The sequence below is a fragment of the Eupeodes corollae genome, chromosome 1, assembly GCF_945859685.1.
Source record: "Eupeodes corollae chromosome 1, idEupCoro1.1, whole genome shotgun sequence".
In the NCBI taxonomy this organism is placed as follows: Eukaryota; Metazoa; Arthropoda; class Insecta; order Diptera; family Syrphidae; genus Eupeodes; species Eupeodes corollae.
In genome coordinates, this window is record NC_079147.1 from 247,852,108 (window position 1) to 247,878,201 (window position 26,094).

The 26,094-nt window shown below is 32.8% G+C and overlaps 1 protein-coding gene across 3 annotated transcripts in view; it reads right to left on the reverse strand.

Moving 5' to 3' along the window:
• Positions 1-26,094, reverse strand: part of LOC129942947 (protein kinase C, brain isozyme) — a 348,685-nt gene that overhangs the window by 96,480 nt on the left and 226,111 nt on the right. For 2 of the 3 annotated variants that reach the window (XM_056052111.1, XM_056052113.1), the window contains exons 2-4: positions 22,064-22,095; positions 21,915-21,994; positions 21,104-21,218 (exon numbers count right to left, since the gene is read on the reverse strand). In XM_056052111.1, the coding sequence (XP_055908086.1) occupies positions 21,104-21,218; positions 21,915-21,994; positions 22,064-22,095 (227 nt within the window). The remainder of the gene's footprint in view (positions 1-21,103; positions 21,219-21,914; positions 21,995-22,063; positions 22,096-26,094) is intronic. The other variant, XM_056052112.1, reaches the window with a different exon arrangement.

Genomic DNA, 26,094 nt, shown 5'->3' on the forward strand with positions numbered 1-26,094 from the left:
CCTTCTCAAGTGAGTGAACTCCTCGCACTTATGTTGTTCAACTTAAATACAAAAGCCCCAGCAAGGTCAAAATCATTTAGCTTTTGGAAAAAAAGAGTCTCTTTCCTTTAACAGCATGTAAGATACATATACTCGTATGTACATAGATACAAAAAGGAGCAAAGATAATGGGAACTAGAATGGATGTTGATGACAGATTACATGAACATGTGGTGGCCATATATAGCACGCGTGGGTAAGAAGGCTATATAAATTATATGTACGTTTAGTTAGGAACATGTTCTTATATAGTATAGAACATCCATCCGAAGGCTTTGTTATCACATATATTTTAAGGCAGAAAGGACATGCAAATTGTTCAGCTTTTTCTTCTTTGGCAATTTTACATAAAAGTCGTATGTACATACATGCGACGTGGGAAACACTTTCAATGGTTTTTTCTCTCACCAAATGGGGGTTTTCTTTTTTTTTGGAAAGGTCTTCAGAGGGTGTGGGGCTATTAGAAGGATCAGAAAAAAAAACTACATAAAAATGGATAGTTAAGATAACTAAGGGGTGACATTTAATGGCCATCAGCAGCTGTAAAGATTTTCTATTGTCATGGACAGAATTTCAAGATGAAATAGCTTTCTGACATTAAAAACGGAAAGGAAAGGATGTTCCAACAAAACATTATATTCTCTTCATATAAGCCAAGCAATTTTTGAAGCCAGCTTACAAGGCAGGAATTTTCATACTACGAGAATTTGTCTTATACTAAAAGGCAGGCATGTGTTAAAATTAATAGGCATATCAAAAACCCTTGCTTGATGGATAAACACCTACTTTTACTTTTAAGATACAAATTAACCAAAATTCTTTCCTTGATGTTTATAGGATAGCTACAAAATTTGTTACTTAGGTTAAAGTCAAGTATGTATGTTTGACGTCATTCGGGGCTGTAACTCTGTTTATGGTCAATTAAAACAGATTTTAAGCAGATCTTGAGACAAAAATCATCATAGGGATCTTTAAGAATTACCAACATCGAAATTGAAAATTATATTTTTTAAGAGCCTTTACAACGTTTCGTAGTTTATTTTATTATAACCTGTTTTACAAGATTTAGAAACATTCAATTTTAATGTGAGTAAACTTTTAAAGTAATGTCAAAACTGTCAATGTCAAAATATTCAGTAAAAACTTCTCAAACGAAGACATTTTTGAAATTAATTTATATTGGTAGAGTTTTTGGAAAATATCGTGAGCCAAAAACTCCTAAAAAAATTAAATCCTACAAAATCATGTTGGAACGATTTTTATATCAAAGTTACTCATTGTCAATGATACTTCACTTGTTATAGTTATCTGGAAAAAGGTATCCTTTTTTTTAGGAAACTGACTGATAATTCAACTTTACTTTGAGATGATAATGATTTCATCAGAAAAATCTTCTTTAAAATTCTTAATGCGGATAGAGTCTTAAGGAATTTCAACATACAAAAATCCTCTGGTACGAGGTACCTCTTCCCTTCTTTTGTTGTGAAGAGGTTCTTTTCAACGTTGTTGAAACTACTGAGTAATTTTTAACTAACCATAGGAAGTTATTATAATGGGATCGATTTCTCAAATTGAAAATTTTGACATTTCTCGACGTTTCAAGGTCCCTAAAGTCGAAATAAAAGGTTTTTAGAAAGGTGGGTTAGGTAAGGTTAAAGTGGCTGCAGATTCAGAGTATACGCACTTAGGCCAAAAGAAAAGGCCCATTGTGATACCAAATGAATCTAGAGAATTACTTCTTACTAGTCGAACCATTTTGAGCTTTTTATAAAGCGAAGATGACATTTGATATCCTTTTTAGCTAGTTCACTGGGATTATCAAAATAGTAGTCTCCCAGATGAAGTTTGCGTCTTAGTGAAGGAGCAGGGCAAGTGCAGAGAAGGTGAGAGATTGTTTCCTCTTCTTCCCCATCCATGTAGCCCAAGCAGCAGAAGTCATTCTAAGCTTTACCAAGTCGTATTGCGTTTCTGCCTATAAAATAGTGTCCCGTAAGGACACCTATTAGAGAGCTCATATATAGTCTGCTTTAAGATAACTAGTCTTTAGAGTCCAGTAAAGGCCCTATGAGTTTTGTGGCTGCGTATGTTGTTGTTAAATTGTTAATTTGTTAAATTGTGCCACCTAGAGTTTATTATCGTAAGAGCTGTTTCTCTATCGGTATACCTATCTTATCCCTTTCAGGTGAAATAGTTATGACGGTTCTATTTTAAGCGAGTTCATCGCAATCGAGGGCCGTTTGATATTTGGTTGAGACACCGTCAAGAGATTTAATAGCAGCCTGACTGTCAGAGAAGACGCGGATATCAGAAGTTGATATCACGTTTTTTCTTAGCCAGGAGATGACCTCTTTGATCTTAAAATTTCCGATTGGAAGACGCTACAATGATAAGGGAGGCTCAAAGAGATGCTCAGATTAAGCTTTTTTGAGTACACACCATTACCAACTCCCTCATTTGTCTTGGATCCATTTGTATAAAAATTAATTCTTTTGTCATCCAGGAGTTTTTGTCTTCCCATTCATCTCTGGATGGAATGGATGCCTGGATGTTTTTTGAAAATTGGGGTTTTGGAATAATGTAGTCTATGAACTTTGGAATAGAACCAAAGAGGTTAAAAATGATGGAGTGCCAAACATTGTTGTTGGTCCATTGAGATGAGGCTTTGAGTCTTATAGCTGTACTCGCTGCCACTTGTTTGCTGAAGATGTCGAGGGGTGTCAGATGGAGAAGAGTGTCTAACGCTGCTGAGGGGGTGGTTCTCAATGCCCCGCTTATGCAGAGACATGCAATGCGTTGGACTCTGCTGAGTTTGTCGCAGTATGTGACTTTCTCCAGTGCAGAAACCCCATACATAAGTATGGGTCGGAGGACTGATGTTTATAGCCAATAGGTTATGCGAGGTTGAAAACCCCATTTGCTTCCTATGGCTTTCTTGCAAAGGAATAGAGCTACTGTAGCTTTTTTAACTCTTTCCTGAATATTAGATTTCCAACTTAATTTTTTGTCCAATATCAGACCAAGACATTTGGCTTCATTGGTAAAAATTAGTGGTACACTTTTTATTGAAGGAGGTGCAATTACTGCGATCTTGTATTTCCGTGTGAAAAGGACGGGGTCTATTTTTTGAGGATTAATACTAAGTCCGCAGTGATCAGCCCATCTAGTGAGCATATTGAGTGCATTTTGGAGGAGGTCTCTCAGTGTATTAGGAAGTACCCCTGTGACGACAATAGCGAAATTATCGGCATACGCAACCACTCTGTAGCCTTCACTCTCAAAGGATATTAGTAGTTCGTTAACCACTATGTTCCACAGGAGAGGGGACAGAACACCACCTTGCGGAGTGCCTCTACTGACAGACCTTTTTGTGCAAAAATCTCCCAAACTAGAGTTGATGAGCCTGCTTTTTAGCATTAGGTTAATCAACTCACAGATTGAGTATTCGACGTTTAAGGTCGTCGATAGCGGATGTGTCAACGTTGTTGATAATATAGCATAGTATATTCCTTTTGCTCTAGAGAGTATTCGATAGTTATTACCAAAGTGCGCAAGGTTGTTTCTACCGATTTCCCTTTGCAGTAAGCATGCTGAGAAATCGATAGTCTTTTATCAATGCTATTACATACATGGATATCAATCAATCGTTCGAGAGTTTTGAGGATGAATGATGATAGGCTAATAGGTCTTAGATCTTTGGGGTTTGCCAGCCTTGGGAATGAAAACAACCTTTACTTCTCTCCATCGCTGAAGTATATATACCAGCTCTAGACAACTTTTGTAGATCTTCTCTATGATGGGCAAAGTTATATCAATGGTAAGTTGTAGCTCAGCTGGTATGATTTGATCAGGACCTGGAGATTTATAAGGTTCGAAACTATACAGAGCCCATGTCAATTTTTTTTTGCAACAAGGCCTTGAGGAAAAGTTAAGTTAATACCCGACCCAGGACAGTTTGTTGTATTATCGGATTTGGAGCTATCTGGGAAGTTGGTGTCTAGTAGCAGGTTTAGCGTTTCTTTGCTAGAGTTAGTACATGTACCATCTGAGTTTTAAAGACAACTAGTCATGGTTGGATTTGTCGAGAGAATCTTCCTTATCCTTTATGCCTCGAGGATTCTTCTATTGAGCTACAGAAGGATCTCCATGAGGATCTTTTGGCTATTCTCAATTCTAGTTTATACTTTTTGAGGGATTCCTTATTGGAGTCCAAATCTTGAGGGTGTCTAGTCTTTTTTGCACGATTGAAAAACCTTCTACAACCTTGAGTGTTTATAGTTCAGCAGCCCACCAATATGGTTTCTTCTGTAGTGAGGGAGCAGGCAGTTTTCATGGATTTATTGAGGGCTGCTGTAAGCTCATCTACTTTTTGATCGAGTTCAAGAACGCACAAGGGCGGATCAGAAACTTCTGGTTTCATCAGACTTTTCAGAGTCTCCCTATCTGTTTTCCTATAATTCCGGAATTGGATTGATTTTGGGAGAAGAGATATCGACTTGAAATTAATTTTGTTATACAGATAATAATGCAAAAAGATGCAGAAAGGGCTCTTAAGAAAATTGCGTGGCTGGTTTTTGTTACCATAGCAGTTTTAAAAAAGGTGAACATTTGGGTTAACCCAAAATATCTCACGAACCAATAACGCTAGAGACTTGAACTAAATTTTATATTATGTATTGTAACGTGATACCAAACAAATATATTTTTGGAAAAAAATCCAATCCATCACTTAGTAAAATTATGAGTAAAATCTTTTTTTTTACAAAAAATAAAAACCTAACAAAAAAACAATACTAAAACTTGTTAAAAATGTACTTACGACTTAAAAAGCTTTTAAAAATTAAAAATATGGTCTTCAAACTCTTTTTATTTCACAGATAATATTGTATATTGTGTATTGCATAGTTTTTTTTTTATAAAAATCCAACAGTCCGTTTTTTTGTAAAAGATAAAATCCGCAAAAAATAGTACGCAAATTTGGTAAAAATTAATGTTCGGTTCTTGAATTTCATTTATCTAATTTGTAAAAATTTAAGCATTGCTACTAAAATTGTTAAACAAAATTTTCGACTTAAAATCTTTTTAACAAAAGTAGATTTTCAAAGTAAACTATTTATTTATGTAAAAAATAGTGTTGGTAATTTTATAATTTTTAAGAACAATTTAACTAATAACTTTTTTAACCCAACACGAACACCTACAAACTTTTAAGCAAGACAAATCGACAGACGGGATGGGAAGTTATCAGTGTTGATCGCATCCTAGCCCTTTTTTTTCATTTGTTATACTCTCGTGTCAAAAAGATAAAAAACGGCTTATAACCAAATTCAAATTCTGTTCTTCTTTATTTATCAACCTTTTTTTCCTAATTGAAGAAAATAAGTTATGAGCTTAAAAAATGTCTTAGAGACCAAAAGCTTCCTAATGACCAGAAACAAGAATTTTACAGGTCCACTGAATATCTTATGGTTTACATATTTTATTGATTATTGGAGTAAATCCTTACATCTGTTTGGAGAAAGTAGGATTAATACTGATATTTCAAAAGCATTTAATAAAGTTTAGAATCAGGCTCCTTATCGAATGCGTGTTTCATTTTTGATGATTTCTTTCTTAGCCGTCGTTCTGTCATGCAAACATATTCGTTCTATAGCTAAACTACGTGAATGTAGAATTCTTTACTTAATGAGTTCGAAACCTATGCACAAACAACTCTTTTCAAACACCTTCTTCCTTTGCGAACAGTGTTTTTACATTTAAAGCTTCCCTCATGAAAAAAAAATTAATTGTATTTTTTTAACTTTCTAACACCTACAATACAAATTAAAAACCATTTTGAAAGGTCATAAGCTAAATAATGTCTGTTCTAGAATAGCCGATACCAAAACAAACTGTTTGCCAGACATCAGGGTATTTTTTAAAGAGCTATATTCGGGACAAGCTCATTGCTGTTGAGGATCAATCCATGATTTCTCATAAGATGTTCCTCGAAATATGGGAGCGTATAGGAATCCTGCTTTTTAAAATCCCGTTTTTAAAAAATCCCGAATAAAAAGTTTTATAATTCCATCTTCTAAAATACCAATTTTTTGAAATTCCGTCTTTTCTACATTCTAACAATATTAAATTGACGCAAGAACTGAATCCGCTTTACCACCAAAATAGTCGACATAGCAACAACTTGAAAATGATTCCGATTTTATATCGAAAAATCATTTTCAGCGATGAGGCTCATTTCTGGCTGAATGGCTTCGTCAATAAACGAAATATGCGGTATTGGTCAGACAGCAATCAGATCCAATTAGATGATTGGGCCCCAATTAGGTATAGACAGTGGTGCCACAAGCCACACAGCGAATGTCAACAATCAATTAATTGGAAACCAAATTTGTAGAACGTGTTATCTCACAAAATAGTCCAGCCGCTTAGCCGCCTTGATCGTACGATTTGACGCTGTTAGACTATTTCTTGTGGGGCTACGTCCAGTTATTGATCTATACAAACAATCCAGCGACGATTGATGAACTTTGTAGGGCTGATTTGATATATGATTAAAACCGTCGAAAATTGGGCTCAGCTTCTGGACTTCTGCAAGCGTTCCCTTTGTACCATGCAAAAGAAATTGAATTTCGTACATAATGGCATCAAACGTAATTTCACAGAAGCGCCCTTATTGAAAAACACTCTTTTATGGTCATTCACTCGAATTGTCGTAATTAACAATTAACTATTTCCGAAACTTAATTTTCCTAGAATAAGAAATACTAAAACGTTCAAAACTCTAAAATAAAATTCAAAACCATCAGTATTGTAATACTCTAATATATTAACTCATCCTTTAAATTGGTTGAACAAATTCCAATTAAAGATATATATACATTTTACTGTTTGTAACATTTTTGCACCAATCAAACGTTGCTATGGTTGCTAGTTATCAGAACTAAAAACCCCTAAAACTAATTGGGTCACAGTAAAATTCAGATGGTCACAATTTCTACCAACTCGTATGTATCCTTCCTTGAAAAGTTTCAACGTTTTGACAAAATACAAAAATAAGGAAAAATCGGTTTAACTGGAAGTCAAATTATGTGTGTTTTCAAATTTTCTGCCAATCAATCAATATTATTCTCTCTTCCAAGTTCATTACGCAAAATTCGACAAACTTATCATTGATAACGTTCGTACAACTACTACTAGTACCTGACATATATTTATAGAGAAAAACGGAATAATTGACTTGTTAATATCATAGATTACTCGCATAATTAGAAGTGTGTCCACTTCATTTTCTAATGAATTAGATTCATAACATCAATTATCTATTTAGTGCGAGTTAAGGCAATACTACAGAAAAACAACAACAATTCGAGTAAATTTTGCCCCAAGAAAACACGCACATTATGCCAATTAAGTGATTATGATTGATTGGTATATAAATATAAATTCTACAAATAGATAGAATTTACCTACATTTAGGGATAGAAATATAGACCCACGCAAAAATTAACAAGCAATAAAATATACATCATCCGAAAGAAGTGGCCTCCTTGCAAAGCTTAGACAATATACATACATACGTGAAAGAGTGTAATGCCCTTGAAAATAAGATCTATATCAGCTAAATATTTTCCAGGGTTAATCTGATGGAAAAAGACGAGAATATAAATTTCGAAGAACGTGCGTATTGTACACAAATTTCCAAACCAAAGATCCTTTTAATGACACTATATACCACCATCAGCATCTGCACCATTACCAATACCAGTATACCACCCGCCATGCCATAACTGTGCTACGGTAAGCCCGCCAAACCATCGCCATTCGCAATTCACCACCCGCCATCATCGACCTTTAGAGTTGTTTTTCGTATATTATAAGCCAGGTGCGGTTAGCCCTAAAGGAGACAGCCCAAATAGGTTGTTGTTATAGGATAAATATTGAGGCCCATGTAAGCATCAGCATAAGCATCAACATCAACATCAACATGAGAATCAGCACCAACATCAGTCAGAAAGGAAAGGATCCTGAAAGGATAGAAACGACGCACGACCTACCTATACATACATACATACATACATATATTCTGACAGCAATTTCAATTTGCAAATATTTGCATGTAATTTAGGGCGTTCACAGAATGTGGTGGGCTCGGTGGTAGGTTCTGAATTTTGGCTCTTTCATTATCGCGAGAATGTGCTCTTTTGGGAGTCAATGAGTGTATGAATTAATTTACTTATGTATGTACATATGGAAAATGGATGCGAAGGATACGTCGTCGTCGTCGTCGCACGTCGTCATCGTCATCGTCGTCCTTGGTCCCTATGAAAAAACATCGAGTGTTCTGAGTTTGAGCTCGGTCACGGGAACTCATTCAGAAAGCGGATACTTATTTTGAATTACGGTAAATCCGTTCATAGTAGTGCTCTGGTTGGTTACATTTTGCATGATGTAATTTTAATTCAGGTAATAGCAGCGGAATGGCGGCATGGCGTGGGAGAAGCTTTTCGTTACTAAGGACCTTTTTGTTTTTTGTTGGCGTATTTTAATTTTGTTCCCATTTTCGGGATTTATTTTAAAGGTAAAAAATTATTTTTTTTATCCGTTGGTGAAAGGCAGATGAAACCTATTGAGAGGGAATGTGTATCCTTTTTTTTGGGTTGTTCGTTTATATTTAGTCCTCGGTGTGCAATTAATTATTCAACATAACCCAACAAAAAAATTTAACAAAAAAGCTCGATGCAAGTCGAAACAAAAGAGACAAATAAATATGAACAAATTCTATTGAATTATTAATTTGCGATTCGTGGGAATATTCCCTGATGAACATCACCTCATCAGAGTTCCTACAGCAGCGCAGCTTGTTACCTACCATATAATGGCACCAGAGACCATTTTACAAGGACACTATAAAGTGAATACTTCATTAGGAAAAGATTGTTCCGAGGTATTCAGTTACCTTCACTTCACTTCACTTCACTTGATATTAACTTGAAGGGAAGATTAAAACAATGACACTGAAAATTGCATATTGAATGAAGGTCCCTATTACTTTTTTTTTCTTTTAAAAACTCCAAACAAAACATCAATATTATAAGAGATAAATCTTGTAAAGGGAAAAGTTGACTTTTCTTGTGAATTATTGATAAAGCTTTAAATTAAAAATTGTCAAAAGAAAAACTGTAATCTGTATGTTGCCTTGGAAGGTAAGGCCTTTTTTTAACGAAAAGAAAGTTAGTAGGAAGTGTAAAATCGGCTTTTATAGGATAGGCAAGGGAAAATAGGGATTCGTGAAGTTTGTTACCCAGGAAATTAAGAGAATCTTACAGCTGGAATAAAGATTTTAATTTTTCCCAACGGTTTAATGGACATCTTTTCACCAACTCCTGTAAGGACTATTAAAAAAATCTTCTTAATCAAGTTACAGTTAACGAAAATAAACTTTTTAACAAGTAATTATACAAAAATTAATCAATTTTGACCAGCAAGAATTTTTAAATTTATATTTAAAGACGAGAAAATGGAAGAACGGGTAAGGATAGAAATATTTAGGAATAGGTACTTCGGTTTAGTGTTTCTTAAAAAATACTTTGAATGTGTTGCAGAAATTGTCTCTTAGTGAGGAAGGACTAAAATTGAGATAGAATGAGAAAATCATATACTTCACGGTGTTTTTGGAGGGTTTACAGATTTATGGGTCTTAAACGATCTTTATAAGGATTCAATTCTTCGAGAGAGAAAGTTCTGATGAGGAAACCAGGCTTGACTAGCGTATTCAAAGAGAATTTTAACAAAGGTGTTGTATAGGAATTTTGCGACATTGGAGTTTCAGAATTCTGTAGACCAACGTTTGATGGAAGCAAGGGAATAGTTTGTTTTGTTAATAATGTAATCAAAATAGACTCAAAAATTAAACTGAGTATCGCAAATAACTTCAAGGTCTCGAATAAAACAGACAGAATGAATGATAACATTGTGCAGATTGTAAGTTTGGTAGGGAAGATGTAATCGCTAACGGGTGAATGTTATGAATTGGCATTTAGAATCATTAAGGTCAAAGAAATTTTTGTCGCACGAAGTATTTCTTCAGCGTAAATAGAGACAGTTGAATTATCAATAACATTTATAACGTCGCTGATAATTAAGATAAATAAGAAAGGACCTAGGTGGTTCCCTTGAGGAACTCCTGAATTTGCAAAAATGGGATCGGAGATTAAGAACCTGAAAATAAATCTATATCGGTGGTTCGATCCGAGCCTTTTATGAAAAAAGCATTCAGAAGAAAAGTGTTAGGAGAGAAAATTTAGATGACGTTATGTCATTCAATTTTTCTTTGAGATTTTTAACTTACAATAGGAAGTTATTGTAATGGGAGGGGAGTTTTTTTCGTCATCCATAGCTCAAGAACCAGTAGAGATATCGACATAAAATAAATTTTGTTATACAGATAATAAAAGGTAAACATTTTCGTAAACCCAAAATATCTTCCAAACAAGTATTAATTTAACCGAGAATAACATTTTTGGCATCTGCTAAAATTTTGAGAAAAATCGAATTGACAGTTTTTTTTATAAAAAATAAAAACTTAAAAAAAAGGCTGGGATGCGACCAACACTGATAACTTCCCATCCCGTCTATCCATTTGTCTTGCTTAAAAGTTTTTAAGTTTTCGTGTTTTGTAAGAAATGTTGTTAGTTGAATTATTCTTAAAAATTAAAAAAAATAACAAAAATAATTTGCAAATATTGCCGTTTTTTGTATTTCAAAATCTATTTTCGTTGACGAGATTTTAAGTCGAAAACCAATTTTTACCAGGTTTAGTAGCATTTCTTTAAAGTTGGTTGTTGGTTGAATGAAATTAATTTGAATATTTTCTATTGTTCACAAGAAATCGAGAACCGAACATCAAGTTTTACTAAATTTGAGTACTATTTTTTTTCTTTATAAAAAACAACGTACTGTTGGATTTTTATAAAAACAAACTACTGAATATCAAAAACAATATTTTTTGTGAAATAAAAAGTTTAAAGACAATATTTTTAATTTTAAGAAAGCTTTTTTCTTCGAAAGTAAAGTTTTACCAAGTTTTTATATTGTTTTATTTTTTATAATAAGATAAAATTATTTGGTACCCATGGCATGATGGTAAGTGCGTTGGACTGTCAAGCTAGAGGTCTTAGGTTCGATCCCTGCCTATGCCATCTAAAGTCTTTTCACGGGTACTGCCTCTTGCGAGGAATTGAGAAATTCTCCAAGAGTAACTATTGTCATGAAAAAGTGCTTTCTCAAAATTAGCCGTTCAGAGTCGGCATATAAACTGTAGGTCCCCTCCATTCCTGACAACATAACTCGCACACAGGAATGGTTGAGAGTTGTAAGTCACTAGGCCTTGGTTCTCAACGGACTGTCGCGCCACCCAATTTTTTTTTTTTTAAATTATTTGGGAATCATAAGTTCAAATTTTTGAAAAAATGTTTGAGTCGAAAATGAATTTTTACCAACTTTTGTTAAATTTTCTTTTAAGTTTTTATTTTTTGTAAGAAAACTTTTACTTAGATTTTTCTCAAAATTTTCAAAATATTGAAAACAGTATTTCTTATAAGATAAAATTAGTTTGATGCCATAATCTCAAATTTTTGAAAAGATATTTGAGTCGAAAATCAATTCTTAACAAACTTTTGTAAAATTTTCTTTAAGTTTAATTTTTTTGTAAAAAACTGTCAATTCGATTTTTCTTAAATTTTATTGAATGTTGACAACAATTTTTTTTTAAAGATTTAAGTTGTTTAAAGCCAATATCTCAAAGTTTTGAAAAGATATTTGAGTCGAAAATCAATTTTTAAAAACTTTTGGTATTTTTTTTTTTAGTTTTTATTTTTTGTAAAAAAATTTCAATTCGATTTCTCTCAAAATTTGTTCCCAATGTAGAAACAATATTTCTTATAAGTTAAAATTAGTTGGAAGCCATAATTTCAAATTTTTGAAAAGATATTTGTGTCAAAAATCAGTTCTTACCAACTTTTTAAAATTTTCTTTAAGTTTTTATTTTTTTTTAGCTCTCAATTTGATTTTTAAAAACGTTATTTTTCGTTGCTCAAATTTTTTTTGGAGATGAAATCAATTTTCATTCGTAAAATTTTCGAGTTGACAATTTTTTTTAAAAGTTTTTTTTGATTTATAAAAAAAATGTCAAATGGGATTTTTCTGCAAAAATGTATTTGTTTGGTAGCACGTTACAATATATAATATAAAATTTAATTGAAGTCTCTAGCTTCATTGGTTCGTGAGATATTTAGGGTTAAACAAACTTTTCACCTTATTTTAACTGCTATGGTAAATACACGACCCTTTTTGCATCTTTCAGCATTATTGTCAGTATAACAAAATGTATTTGAAGGCGATATCTCTTCTGATTCTTGAGCTATGGAGGACGAAAAAATCGTCGTGAACGGACGGACGTACGGACTTACGAACGTACATACACACGCACGCACAGACATCTTTCTAAAATGTTTAGTATAACTCAACTGATAACTTTCTTAAAAAAACGCGAAAACCTACTAACCTTTTAAAGCAAGACAAATCTCTTTACTTATCACTCCAACTTTTAGTTAAGAAATCCATTCCGATCGTAGACTTCTTGTTAAAGTTTGTCTCGTAAAATAGTAATTCACTGATTGGGTGCAGTGTTAAAAAGCCCCGATCTTAATCTTTAATCTTTTTGTGTTTTAATAAATAAGCTGAAGATTATCACCAGATTTGTAAAACGATGCTAACTTTTATGAATGCGTGCATTAATAATGTCAATATTAAAGATTGAATTCATCAATTCCATTCAAATCACGAACCATTTGCAACGAAAGTAAATTTTTAGACTTCGCGAATGCATTTAAATTTTTTGAATTTTGATTGCCTTCGGTGCATTATTTTGAAGGCCTTATAATCATTATAATGTGAGTGATTGGTTAAGGTCAATTCAATTAAAGCAAAAGGCTTGAGTGATTATGCGATGAATTGAAGTTTGTTGTACGATAGTGAAGAATGTAACTTGCTGATTGGACTGAAATACTGAACCAATTGGACCAGAATATAACCAACCAAAGTAAAAACCTTTAAAACTTATATTTTATCTTTAAGCATGTATTATATTCAACATAAGATTTCAACTTCAGCCGCCTTATATGTATGTGTGTCGGTGAAACTTTAAATTTTTGTAAACTTTTTCAAAACCTTAGGTGTCAAATAGTTTTTTTTTAGATTTATTTTTTATCTTAAATCCAAAATTAAGTCTTTAAGCCTTAACACCTGTTATGAAATATAAGTTCAAAAAATAAAGAATGAAAGGCAAACATTTTCGTTGAAAAAATAGGAAACAAGTTAATATTTTCTTATAAGCTTGTGGAGATGATAGTTATCAAAAACTCTATAAGGAAAAAAATTGTCTGGCCTTTCAGAAAAAGTCAAATTTTTTGTCAAGCACTTCACATTCAACAAAACTTTCGTTTTAAATTATTGACATCCAAATATTGTAACTCCATTTGGCAGATTTACCAGTTTTGCTATTCCACAAACTTTAAACTTCACATAAGCCACAAAAATTCGTGCAAAACAAAAATAATGAAACTACTGTCCAAACCTTTTTCCTTTGGTGCAATATGTTATATTTTGTACTCCTTGTGCCAGAAGAATAAGTTATGGTTTGATACTATTTAAGTTGTTCCATATGAGAAGACTATTCTAAGACTTCATTCTCTTCTATTGTAAAGTATTCAAAACAAAACAACGATTTCCATTTTTCCATGTATTCTTCTGGCAAGATTGAGACACTATAAATCATCTAAAACTCCAACAATAGCTTCGGATATAGATTCAATTAATTTTCCGTCCTTTAGCACTACAAAAAAAAAGTAAAATACTCTACGCAGACTCTTAAAGCATTTTTAATTCAGTTAGGTCACTTAGGCGTATACGTACTATTTTTTCAAAAATAATATTACATCATCACTTAAGAGACTTTAATCTTTTTAGACTGAATACAAAATTAGACAACTATTTCCCTACCTTACAGTGTATATGATGATCCTTATTTGATTTCATCTCAATTTAAGATCCAGGTCACTACATAACAATTTGTTCTTTCACTCCTCCAAAAATAAATAAAGAAAAAAGTAGAAATAAAACTTGGAGATTATCACCAACATATCTTCTTCATATGGTTGCATGTCCTTTAGGTTCGAAATAATTTCCAACGTGAATGGAATTATTAATAATAATAAATAGAGAATAAGTTTTCGAGAGTCTTACATAAAAAGACATATAGAGGTACTCATATAGACTTAGTAAAAAAGATTATACAGGGCCAAAGTTTATTCCAGATGTTACGGCACAAAACTTCTATATGTCACCATTGTACACCTACATACGTATAGATAGATAGATATAAATACAAAACTATGATAAACGATGTTTTAATAACTTTTTGAAGAAAGTTGAAAGCTAAAAGGTCTTTTGTTTTTAGTCGTAAGTTGTCATATAGATATATATTATGACATACAATGCATTATACCTATATGTACATGTGATGAGGATAAATTAAGTTTACAAGAAGAAGGTACAAAAACTTTATCATTTTCAGTTTTGTCTATGGTTTTCTTGAATTTGTTGTTGTTCTTCTTCAATAGTTCTTGAAATAACTTGTGGAAATTTAAGGAAAAAATATTTATGTATAAAATGAACATTTTTGAAAGTTTGTCGTATTATTTCTTTTGAAAAATTTAACGGCTAGAGTATTTTAAGCTACTTTTTGCATTTAATATTATTTTTAAAAAAGTATTTAAGACTAGCATTGCCCCACGTTTTATTTTAGCAAAACTAAGCGTTTTCGCAGCCGACACAGTAGAATGTACAAAATCACTGATTTTGAAACATTCTGTTGGTACTCTGCTCGTATTGTTATATAACTTATAGCCTTTCTCAATAAATAGCTTTTTGATTCTTAACAATTTTTCAAATCAGACCAGTAGTTCCTGAGATAACCGCGTTCAAACAAACAAACAAACAAGCAAACATACTTCTTCAGCTTTTTAATATTATTAAAATTGCGACTTATATAGCTTGTTAAAAAAACAGCAAATTAAGTATATTTTACGCATTCACATTATTTTGAAATAATGCAATCATTATTATTTTCAAACTTTCTATTTTATATGAAATTAATAAAAAACCTATATATAAAATTAATGTAGATGTAATTGGATAGAAGAAAAGGAGGAGGTTTTTATCAACCTTTTAATTTAAATAAACAATATTTAACTTCTGTTTGGCTTCAGTATACTTATTGAAAATTTTTAAGAGTCAAAGAAATGAGTTTGCCTCACAAAGCTGGTTTTAAAAAATTATTGAATAAAACTATTTTGTTAAATTTCGATTTTTTTCAAAAAACATTAATTGGATTAAGATTAAATATTTTATGATTCTCTAGAAACAATTTTTAGAAACTAATTTGTTTCTTTTTTTATAATGCATTATTTTAGAAAATAGTTGTTTTAGTGTTTAAAATCATTTATTATTTTCCATATTAAATCTCATTTAAAATAATTTTGAATTGCTAAAATTTGGTTCTCATTTTTTTCAAAAATTCTTTGGGTATTAAAATTTTCAGTTGGTCTAGTTTTTATTTGTTTATTGTTTATTCAAATATTATCTGGAAAAGTTAAAAAAAACTGATGAGAAATTAAATTTGAAAAAAGGAATTTTTGGATCTACATATTAAAAAAATCATAGCTTTAAATGATAAAGACATATTTAATTTACCCTAAGAACGAGTGTTTTTCTAGTATTAACTCAATTTCATTGAAAGCAAGAAAATATATGTGAAAAGTTTTGTATACATTTTTGCGACAGACACGGACTTCTCCACCTCTGCCTTCAAGCTCAGTAAAGATTTTAAAGTGGTCTTTACTGCCATAAAGGATTAGAAGGATGGCATAGTAACGAAAGACTTTGATATCACTATCTTTACTAACGGGTTAAAGATGGTGGGAAGAGTCGGGTCAGGAATCTTCTCTGAATACTTAAATTTCTCTATGGATTTTTAGCTACCTGATTGTGCCAGTGTATTAATTTTTATATAAAGAAGCATGCCAAATACTTAAATCAAACTAAAACTAAAATAGAAACAGGCGACTATTATGGCTATCAATTTGGTCCAACAATATCATGATGAACTACCCATCCTCAACATCAATCTCCATGTCACTCTTATTTTGGTTCCAGGTCATTGATGGAAATGTACGGGCTGATGTGTTGGCCTAGGGAAAGATCGGGCCTTCAAAGCTCATTTGCGAGAAGGGTAAATATTCTTCTTGAAGCTATGAAGGGCAAAATTTTCTCAATTTTTCTGACAGAACTTAAACCCAGGTGGAACAATCTAAGGGACCCTACCATATACAGGTAGATATGGCCTGTTCTATCGAACTTTTATGCAGACTCAGAAAATCAAAAGGTAAATTTGAATGCGACGAAATTTCTTTAGAATCGATAATCTTGTCAATATAAATCCGTCAAATTTTACGACATAGTTCAAACGAGTTTATGGTACCAAAACGTTGCGTAACTTTCCAGCTCTAATTGAGTCACGAACCAAGGGCTGCTTGTGACTGCCATCTCTACCTAGGTAAGTATGCATGAAGTATGACATTGTGCTGAAGTTAGCCACAAAAATAATTTGGGATCCAAAAACCATATTTTGAAATTCATGAAATGTTATTTGAAATGTCAATGTCATTATAACAAAACTTTGGACTATTCAAAATCTGGAATAGGAGTACTGGTTAAAAATAAAATTCAAGTTAGAAACCATATCACCTAAAGACACAAACTTTTTACACCAAAATATAGAAATTCCCGGGAAAAATCCACTTAGATTTTAACTCCCATAACACCTTATGGGGCTTAGATTCTACAAATCTTGAAGGAAGTGAATTTGTAACATTCGTTAACGACCGTAATTTTATCACTTTGAATGATGGTTCGCCCACATTTTTCAGTACTCGAATCACTTTCTCTACCATCGACGTTTCCTTGGCAACTCAGGATCTAGCACCTATCCTGCAATAGAATGTGCTACGTGATGCAGTAAGTAGAGACCATATGTCCATCGTGATTCGACCCCAGGACGAAGACGCAAACCTTAATTTTCTCCACGGTTTAAAGAAGAAATGGCTAATTAGAAGTTATATCTAAAAGAAACAAGAAAACTAAGTGCCCAAATCGTCCCGTCACAACCATCAGAAGCGCAGCTTCCAAATCCATACCTATAACTTAGCCTAAACCTACAAGGACAAACCCAATACGGTTTACCAAAGACCTAGCTTTATTGGTAAGAGAAAAAAACAAAGCTTGGCGAAAGGCTCGTAGGTTCCCTAGTACAGAAAATTGCGTTGCCTACAGAAAATTCTTTGCCGAAATAAAACTTGAATTAATTCAATGTAAAAAAGCTTCAAGGGGCAATTTTATTAATACTATGAATCCTGCACTTGAGAAAAAATTGAGCTTTTCAAACTTGAAATGACACTTAAAACAGCAAAAAGAAGCAGCCTGGGTGAAGACAAAATAACCTACAAGATGGTTGAACTTAGCAATACTAGCCTCAAAAATAGAATCTGTGCATTATTCAATGGCATTTTATCGACTGGGACTTTTCCAGATGACTGGAAAAGAACAAATCTCAAGCCGATTCCTAAAAGCTCCTGATTACCCGATCTCACTTCTCCCTGTTATCTCCAAATTTTTCGAAAAATCGTAGCGAAACGAATTAGTTGATTACTAGAGAAAAAAATTAGCACCGAACAACACGCTTTTAGGCCTTATAGAGGAGGCTTTTGCATCTATTGGAACATAAACTAGCAAAAAATTTTGTCAAAAACTAAGCACAGTATTGTTATGTCATCGGACTTAGAAAAAGCTTTTGAAAGAGTAACAATGGTTCCGGTAATTGACCAGCTTTACAAATAGGATGTAACACAGAAAATACTTAAGATCGTTATATCCTTTAAAGTAAATGTGGATGGATACGATTGTATTCTAAGGAAATTGGACAATGGCACACCTCAAGGTTCACCACTTTCTGTAGTGTTGTATAACGCATTCATAGAGTCCTTGATAACTAAGCTTTCACAACCAACTTACAATCTCGATTTTATTGGAGTTTATCTATGTTGTAGCGTCCGGAAACCCAAGTCAGGTTCAAGATATTCTTCAACAAGCGGACTTGGCAATATCAAGATGGTCCGGAAAAACGTGTGCAATTATACCACCCTCAAAAAATTGAGACACTTCATTTCTGCAGAAAAAGAAAATGTACTTGCACTCCACTCGCCTTACGTAACACTCCTTTTTAATTAAAAAATGGAAACAAAGATTCTTGTAGTTATGTTTACAAAGAACTTGAAATGGGATAAACATGTCAACAAGGTGATAGGTGCCTTAAAATCAAGGAAAAACGCATTAAAAATGATCTGTTCAAAGAAAAAAGGACCACATATAGAAACAGCTTTTCAAATTGCTAAGGTAGAAGGGACACTTCAACACAGCTTAACCCTCTTTATGTGAACTACAAAAAAGAACTACAAAATCGACGCAGGTGATCGTCAAACGTTGAAGCACTTAGAGTTGAATGAGGTTATGTATCCTTTAAACATCTCGCTGAAAAAAGGGCAAACAATCTTTTAAGCAAAGCCATAATTAGTCCAAACACCCATTATTCGTAACTGTCAAAAAAGCTATTTCTTTAAACACAAATAGGAAAAGTAACTCAGTAACTACTTTAACTAACATGGTCACTTTATATGTATTCCCCCGAATCGCTCTCGAACAGGATGTGATAACACAACGATCCACCATGGAAACGAAACTCTCTACAAATAAACATCAGTCTGGCTAACCACAAAAAAGCAAACACGTCCGACGCCATATACAAAATGCTACATGGAGAACTTATCGCAAACATAGGAGCGGACAGAATCTTTAAACCGACGGTTCGCAAAAATAAAATCATTGCACCTATGCTGTTGTAGAGTTGCAACACAATGCCCAATTCTTAAATCTTGACCAGGCTCAACTTTCAGAATATGCGAGCAGTTACATAGCCGAGCTAGATGCAATTTACAAAGCAATCTCTGCAGCGCAACTTAATTTTGAACGTTTCTTAATCCTCAACGACAATCTTGGTATACTCAAGGGGCTAAGCAATGTTAATAATATATGTCCATCTCTCCAAACCTTGAGAAACTGCTTGTACTACAACACAAACATCACTTGGATATCCGGACAATGATGCCGCTGACCTTGCAGCAAAACACGCTAATCTCTATCCTAAGATAGTTGAGTATTCTAAACTACACCAGCTTTATAAAACAACTTTCACACATTTTCGAAAGATAGAGCGTTCCGAAAAGTGGTGAATCGCTCAAACCTTTCTTCTAAAACATCAACCCTGCAACACACGTCTCCAATATAACCAGTCCTTTAGCAGAGAAGAATTTATAAGCGTATTAAGAGTTACAATAGGAAAAACAATTGTTTACAAGCAAACACTTCTACACTCGTGAAGCTCCAGAGGAATCCTGAAATTGTGGAACGCCGCTTACAATCTGGCATATTTTTGTAGAGTGTCCTGTTTCTCGACAAACAGATACTGAAATAGACGACGCTGTTGAGACTCTGGCAAAAATCTTAGATCCATCAGATGTCAACACTATCCGTCGAATTAAAGCTGACATATCAAACACCATATCCGCTCACCAGAAGTTTGATGAAATTTAATTAGTTTAGTTGCTATAACTGTTATCTTTTCAATGCTAAATAATGTAAAACTTTTAAATATCTAAATAATTTTCTCTTTAAGTCTTAGTAAATTAAAAACGGCCCCGCTTGGTATGGTTACCCTTCAATAAATAAATATAAATAATAAATATGTTTTTAAAAAACATACACATTTGTTTCGGTCTCACCTCGAATGCTTTGAAGGTAGCTTTCGCGGCACGAGAACAAGACTTTTCTTGATTCAGTAGTTTATGAAGTACTCATTCAGTAAATGTTTGTTAATTGGATCGTTACCAAATTTAACAAAATTGCTCATTGGGAAAATTTTAAAATTGCCTAAAAAATTGCACCAAAATCGGTCCAGCGCATTTGAAGAAAACTCTTTCTGCTTTATCTATAGGGTTGTAGGAAAAGCAATACAATCCCATAACTTAATAACCGATAAAACAGCTTAATAGTTTAAAATTAAATTAAAATAAGAAATTAGATGTTGAAATTTAAAATTTCCCAAAAAAATGTTGTACCTACTCTTCAGTCAAAATTATGTCCCAAAATAATCCACAATTATTTCATTAGATATTGACCTTTATTTTGGCCAAAGTATTGTGAAAGCGACCTAAAAAATGTATCAGAATCAACTATCTAAAGCTTACTGCTCGATTACGAAAAAATGTGTGTCTAAGGTCACAGGCATATTATTAACAACAATGTTCGACGGTTTCGAAAGAATTACATTAGGGGGTCGATATTTTGACTTGGTTTTGCCTTCCGAGTTAAGTTTTGGTTAAAAATCCTCCTTGTTTATCGAAATAGCTTAATAAATACTTGATTGACTTAAGAATAGAAGCATCCACTTAAAAGCTGCTTTATTTTATAATTTTTTTTAAGGGATAAAAGAAAATTAAAGGAACCTTAAAATTTAAAATTTTAAAAATATTTTAAACTGAACTGAAACATCACCCTGTAGTTTGTTGCTGTTAATTATTTACACTCTTATACCATACACACAATATTTATAAAAATAGAGGAAACAAATGGATAAGAGAAAAAGAGAAAAAAGCATAGCGGTTTTACATATGTTAGTAAAGAGAGCAATAAGAACGAAAAGTTTTGTAGAGGAAAAGATTTGAAGAAAATAGCGAATATACATTACATATAGGATTTGTAAAGGGTGGATCATTTTAAACAACAGAAAAAAGAAACTAAGTTTTTCTTTTTGTTTGTTTTGAAGATTATTTCGATTTACCTGAACATTTAAGCCCCTGATGATAAATACCATACAGCAGTGAGCCACAGTGGTCACAAAATGTGGGTCCTGCATAAGTGAATGGTTCGAAATGGTGTAGAGTTTTTGGTGAATCCTGTAGGGGATAATATTTCACAAAACAAAAAAATAAAGAATAAACAAAAAAAAGAAAATAAATAATAAAACAAAAAATTAAAGTGAATTTATAATTATAAAGCACATTATGAGAAAAATAATAAAATTTTCAATTCGATAAACTAATTTTTGTTTTTGTTTGTTGTATATGAAAGGCAAAAAGGATAAATTACATGTATGGTAAATGTAGGTGTAATTATACAAATAAACGCATGTATCTATATGATGTTGAAGTATGTTTTGTGGCTATGTTGGTTTTGGTGGAAAGGTATGCAGAAAGGAGTACTTTGCTGCTAAATCGAGTGTAAAGTTTGCTTAGAGGTTTTCATTTATCCTTTTTTTATTTCTACTTTCCTTTTTTTGATAATATGCGTGCATGTGGCTTGGACAAAACACGTTTTGTAAAGTGAATGAAAGCATAAAACCAATGAGAAAACTTCTTCAAAGGACACCACGAGGATGAGGATTATTATTTTTACTATACGTATGATTATAGTTATGGAAATGATGAAAATGTTGTGGTCTGAATAATATTTTAAATTTAATGTAGGTTGATAATGTGAAAGTTATGGAAAAGTAGAACGGACCAATAATATTGTATTATGAGTGTCCTTTTTTGTTTTTAATGATTTATGAAGTAGTAGATAAATATTCGCATAACTATAGTTAAACTTACGGAATCGATTCCTTTATCTTTGCCAGGACATACGAATGTAACATATTCATGACAGCGTTTGTGCACAACAAAAGAACAAACTGCAATAAAGAGACATTGATATTTTATATTGTTTAACCATAAATCATTTAAAATATATCGATGATTACCTTGACACTGGAATCCTTGTTTGCCGAAACCCCTAGAAAGTAAAAGCAAAATAAACAGTTTTAAGATCGTGCACAAAAATGCTTTTGTTTATATTTAAATATTTACATATTTTGTATGGTATATTATTTTAGCTTAAAGAACTTTAGAAAACAATTTAAAAATTAAATGAAAGTTTTTTAAGGACTTTCAACCAGAGTGCATCATATCGTTTATGTTTTGGGAGAGTAGTTTATATAGTTTTAGAAGTTAGTCGTTGTTGTGTTCTCCTTATTCCTAACTACTTGAGGTTTTTGACTTTTGGAGAAAGATCACATTTAACTTTAAATTGAATTTCATTCAATCACTTCACTATATACTATGAAATATAAACTCTCTCAAAAGTTCATGTTTTTTGATATTGGTTATTCCTTGGACTCCTTTGTATCGATTTTGCACTTAGAAGTTTTGTAAAGTTGTGTTTTTTTTTTCTATGATTGCCTTTTATGAGTATACTTTCTGAATTGGTTTAGTTAGATTGCTTTTAAAGCTGACTCCACATGAGAAGGTTATGTCATGTAATATTTGTTGGATTTAATGGAAATAGTCCAGGAAAATTGTTCTTAATTCGAAAAATTTCCCACAAAAGTAAAACTTAGTGTTGATGTAGAGTTTTTTTCAATCCTTCTAATTAACAGTATAATTTTTTGTAAGACAATTATTCCGTAAGGCTTATTTTAAAGGTTACTTATGTCATGACTATTATCAACAAAAAAAAAAAACAATAATTGAGATACGGTTTAAACTTTTTTTTGTTAAAATTTACTTTGAACCGCTAATAACTGAGAAGATTTTTTAAATCACATTTTTTAGATAAATTTACTGAATACTGAACATCGAACACAATATTTTCTGTGAAATAAACAAAGTTCAAAGACAATATTTTTAATTTTTGAAAAGCTTGGAATGATACTTGAGCCGAAAATCAATTTTTACCAACTTTTATTAATGTTTTTGTTTAGGTTTTTATTTTTTGTAAAAAAACTGTCAATTCGATTTCATTATTAGTTCTTGAGATATTCGAAACCAACCAATATTTTCCATTATTTTGAACAATAGCTAATACAAAAATCACGAAATGAAGTTTAAAAAGTAGTTTCTGCACATTTCTATGTCCTAATATGTCTCGAACTTTAACCCAGTAATTTCTCTAAAAACAGTGTAATTAAATTGTATTGAACTTTGGATTTTAATAAAATTTGCTCATCCATAACGTCAAAATTTCAGTAATTTTATGCTGAAAATCGGTGTAATTTCATGGTTTAGTTTGTTTTTTTTGATAAAAGGCTTGATGTTCAAATGGTAGACATGTGCATTCAAGAGGACACAAGCGTCCACAGGTTTTTCTCAAAACCCTCTGTCTATTAACTCCTACTCTTACCTCCCCGTGGTGAACATCGGTTGCCTAGTACCTCAACTGGAGATTGGGTTCCAATCCCAGTGGAATTTTGCTGGGGACAGCAAACGAGAGAGGGGGAGACGTGTTTCCACTAAGCCACCTCTCCTTATTCAGACGACAGCGGAGGAATTGCCGAGATGGAATCAACGGTGGAGTTTACAGTTCCAGTAAGGTTAAACTAAGGATAAAATAAAAAAATAAGGATGAAAAACTGCGACATTTAGTGTATTGACTAATACTGACAAAACCAAGAGCGCTTATTTGGATGCGTTGTTGCTATTGGAGCCAGACTAAGGCAAGAAGTCTTGAGCTATAGGTGCATCAACGAGCGCCTCATGACCATATGCATCAAGGCTTAATTCTGCAACATTTGCCTGATATGGGTGAATGCCCTCACAGAACAGAAGGATGACAACACCAAAGATATGTGCTTCGAGCTCTAAGACAAATCATATGAGCAGGGTCCTAGCTACGATATCAAAACTGTCCAAATGAGCGATTTTTATGCCATCTTTGGTGGAATAACGACAACGGATTTAGGCTCATAGATTTTGCTGCTGCGCAAAACAACGTGGAAGGCAGTACGCGTTTTCCACACCTCAACATCCACAAAGGAGTTTGGAGTTCTCCAGAGCACACACGTCAGCAGTAGAGGCACTATCTTTCAAAAGTCTGTCCAATTACTGGCATATGCTGATGACATTGACATAGTCGGGAGAACTCAGCGTGATGTCAAATTGCTTTTGTGATTATTGAAGCAGAAGCGGCAAAAATGGTTTTAACGGTAAATGAGGGCAAAACAAACTACTTGCTGTCGTCAAGAAAGACCATACAACACCGACGTCTTGGTCACAACGTCACCATCGACAGACATAACTCTGGGGGTAGTCAAGGACTTCGTCTAACTAGGCTTCGCTATAAACGCAGAAAACAACACCAGCACTGAGATCAAACGAAAAATAACTCTTGCTAACCGCTGTTTCTTTGGACTAAGAAAGCAATTGAGTAGCAAAGAGAGGGACCAACTAATACGTACTGTGCTTTCCTATTAGCGTAGATTCAAAGACTTTCCAGGCTGAAAAAATAATTTCCAAAATCTCATTATCATTGGAATTTTATGCATCTAGCTAAGTCTAAGTCGTTTTCGCTGTACAGCTCTTCATTCCATCTTCTACTCCACTCACTTTCTATTCAGAAAGCACTATAGACCATTCAAAGACCATTTCTCTCAAAACGATCTAAGGTGCTTCATTTATCATAAACAGAACAGGGATTATGATGGTCTTATAAAACTACATTTTGGTTGATCAAAAGGACTCTATCACGCCCTTGTTTTCTTAGCCCAAAGAAACAACGGTAAGCAAGAGTAATGCTATGTTTGGTCTCAGTTTTACATCAAAGTTACGTCTGTCAATAATGACGTTTTGACCGAGATATATCTTCGATGAAGTAGGTCGTTTCTTTATGACATGTACTTTGTTTTACCCTCATTAACCGCTTAGCAGATTTTTCTACCTCTGTTTCAATACTCACAAAAGCCCCCTTGACGCTGAGTTATTTCAATAACTTCAATGTCATCAGCATATGCGATGATTGGACAGAGTCTTGAAAGATAGCGTCTCTAAGTTCTGCACTATTCTTTCGATGTTAAAGAAATCACTTAACAGTGTATCGACGAAGAGACAGTGGATGTCAATTTGATATTCTTAGATTTTTGCCAGGATTTGTTTTTATGGAGATATTTGATTGACTCCGGACTTTTCTGGTGACGGTAGTGACTTGACAAACGTTTTCTACAAAAATTCGCACCAAGCTGTTTCTATTTTGGGAAACGTGCGATGTTATGGAACATTATGTGTAAAGGTTGGCATTTTAAAATTGTTCAATAATGATGCGCTAAAGATGATTTTTTGTTGAAAATTAAGCCAGTATTTTTAAACTGTTTCGGAGCAAATTCAGTGAAAACTTGTTTATTTGTAAATAAATTTACCTTCAGCTTCTAGTCCAAATTGAAACACAAAATTTTCCAATATTTGGTCTGGGAATTTTCAACAGATGATATAGTTTCAACAATATCGGCGCAGTTTTTTTTAAATACAAACACAAGCATCCATCCCTCGAAATAAAACTCCATATTAATAAAAACAAAAAATGAGCAACTTCTATTTAAAACCCTGGACAAAGTTAACTAGCACGTTTTTTAAATATTCAAAACTTTCTCTTCACTTTGAATTCTAGAATTTTATTTAAACAAATAAACTATTCGCTATCCATTTATGTTCAAAAGTATTTTATTTTTAAAAATAAAGTCCTGACTACATACCGCCATTATTCACTAAAAATATATTCGCATATGTTATCCTTTCTCATAGAGATAAACTTTTTCTTTCTCCAGAACATAATGTATCTACTTGTGCATTAAGCTATATTTGAAGTTGTGAAAGTATCATTAATTTTATGTCACAATTTTCCCAACAACTATCACATTAATCACTACACCATAATACATATATAAAATTCAATGAACATTAAAGGGTGTCCTTTAGGTTAATCTAGAATAAAATTCAAACAGCAATTAGAATAATAAAAAAAAGA